The 1,539-nt window shown below is 39.6% G+C and overlaps 1 protein-coding gene across 1 annotated transcript; it reads right to left on the reverse strand.

Moving 5' to 3' along the window:
• Positions 1 to 401: 401 nt before the first annotated feature.
• LOC104948708 (uncharacterized protein KIAA0930 homolog) lies at positions 402 to 1,342 on the reverse strand (the record flags this gene model as incomplete). The annotated part of the gene is made up of 3 exons (XM_010774928.1): positions 402 to 679; positions 1,082 to 1,183; positions 1,259 to 1,342. Coding segments are annotated over 3 exons (336 nt in total), but the record flags the coding sequence as incomplete, so codon positions are not given.
• Positions 1,343 to 1,539: the final 197 nt, after the last annotated feature.

Raw genomic sequence — 1,539 nt, forward strand, 5'->3', positions numbered from 1 at the left:
CATCTTATTAGTTTATTGTTCAGTAGAAAATCATAAATTTTCCCTCCAAAAACTATTAGCCTGTTAGCACGTAAGCATGTTAGCTTATTAGCACGTTAGCTCACCTGCAGACACACAAGGGGGGGTGGGTTTATTTACACAGTTAGTACAAATATAAAACACATTTTATTCAGTTTTATTATTGGAATTATTTTTCCCTCCATATCTTTGAGTTCAAAATGAAAGCAAAACTGTTAGCTCCTTAGCCTGTTAGCACGTAAGCCTGTTAGCACGTAAGCCTGTTAGCTCTTTAGCCTGTTAGCCCGTAAGCCTGTTAGCACGTAAGCCTGTTAGCTCTTTAGCCTGTTAGCCCGTTAGCTCCTTAGCCTGTTAGCCCGTAAGCCTGTTAGCACGTTAGCACGTAAGCCTGTTAGCTCTTTAGCCTGTTAGCCCGTTAGCTCCTTAGCCTGTTAGCCCGTTAGCAGGTAAGCCTGTTAGCCCGTAAGCCTGTTAGCACGTAAGCCTGTTAGCACGTAAGCCTGTTAGCACGTTAGCTCACCCGGTTGTCGTAGACCTTCTTCAGCGCCTCGTATCGGATGGAGCCCTGGAAGATGACTCCCTGGAAGGTGTTGCTCTTATCGCTCGCAACCAGCTCCACACACACCATCTCCCCCTCGCCCACCGTCATGTCGCTGAACACCTGTACACACGCACGCACGCACGCACACGCACACACACACACCAGAACTTTACTTTTTCTTCCTAATTTCACTTTTTCCCCAAATGTTATTTATTTTTTTCCCCATTTTTCTTTTTATTTATTTATTAATTTTCTTTTTTCAAATTGTCATTTATTTTTCTCCAATCATTTTTTAAATTTCATTTTTTCATAGAATTGGATTTTTTTCTTCAAAATTAGAAATAAGTTCGAAACAAAACAAAAATTTCACTTTTTTTCCAAACTTCTTTTTCTCATGATTTAAATCATTCCGAGATGTTCACTTTTTTCTCAGAATTGTATTTATTTTTCAGACTGGTCTCTGGGAAATATATGAAAATACTAACAAACACCTGAACAGAATTGAATATAACTCGTGGTCACCTCCTCGAAGTTGTCGATCATGAAGAAGATGTTGGGGTAGCTCATCTTGGACTCCTCTCCTTTGCTGTCCATGGCGTGTTTGCTGGGAGACGCAAACACCTCCTGTGGAGAAACATCATTATTTTATATTAATGAGTGAATAAAGTCCGATAAAGGTCATTATTGAAGAGTTCAGACCTGGCATTTCTTCTTGTGGATGTGGATGTCTCCAGCGTCTGAGCGCGTGCAGACCGCACACGTCACCACGTAATCCAACTGTAAACATTATCATAAAATCAGTGAACGAATATCAATATCCATCTTCTTCTAGAATACAGTCATCTTCTGCCCTTCTTTGTTCACTTGCTATCTTGTTTCTGCTTTGTCTCGTGTGTTACCGTCAAAGTGTCATTTATATTAAAAACTGAAGTTAAATGATTTTTGTAACTTAAAAAAAGTACATGTCTATACGTTTATAG

This window comes from Notothenia coriiceps, unplaced genomic scaffold (assembly GCF_000735185.1).
Source record: "Notothenia coriiceps isolate Sejong01 unplaced genomic scaffold, NC01 NC01_scaffold00014945, whole genome shotgun sequence".
In the NCBI taxonomy this organism is placed as follows: Eukaryota; Metazoa; Chordata; class Actinopteri; order Perciformes; family Nototheniidae; genus Notothenia; species Notothenia coriiceps.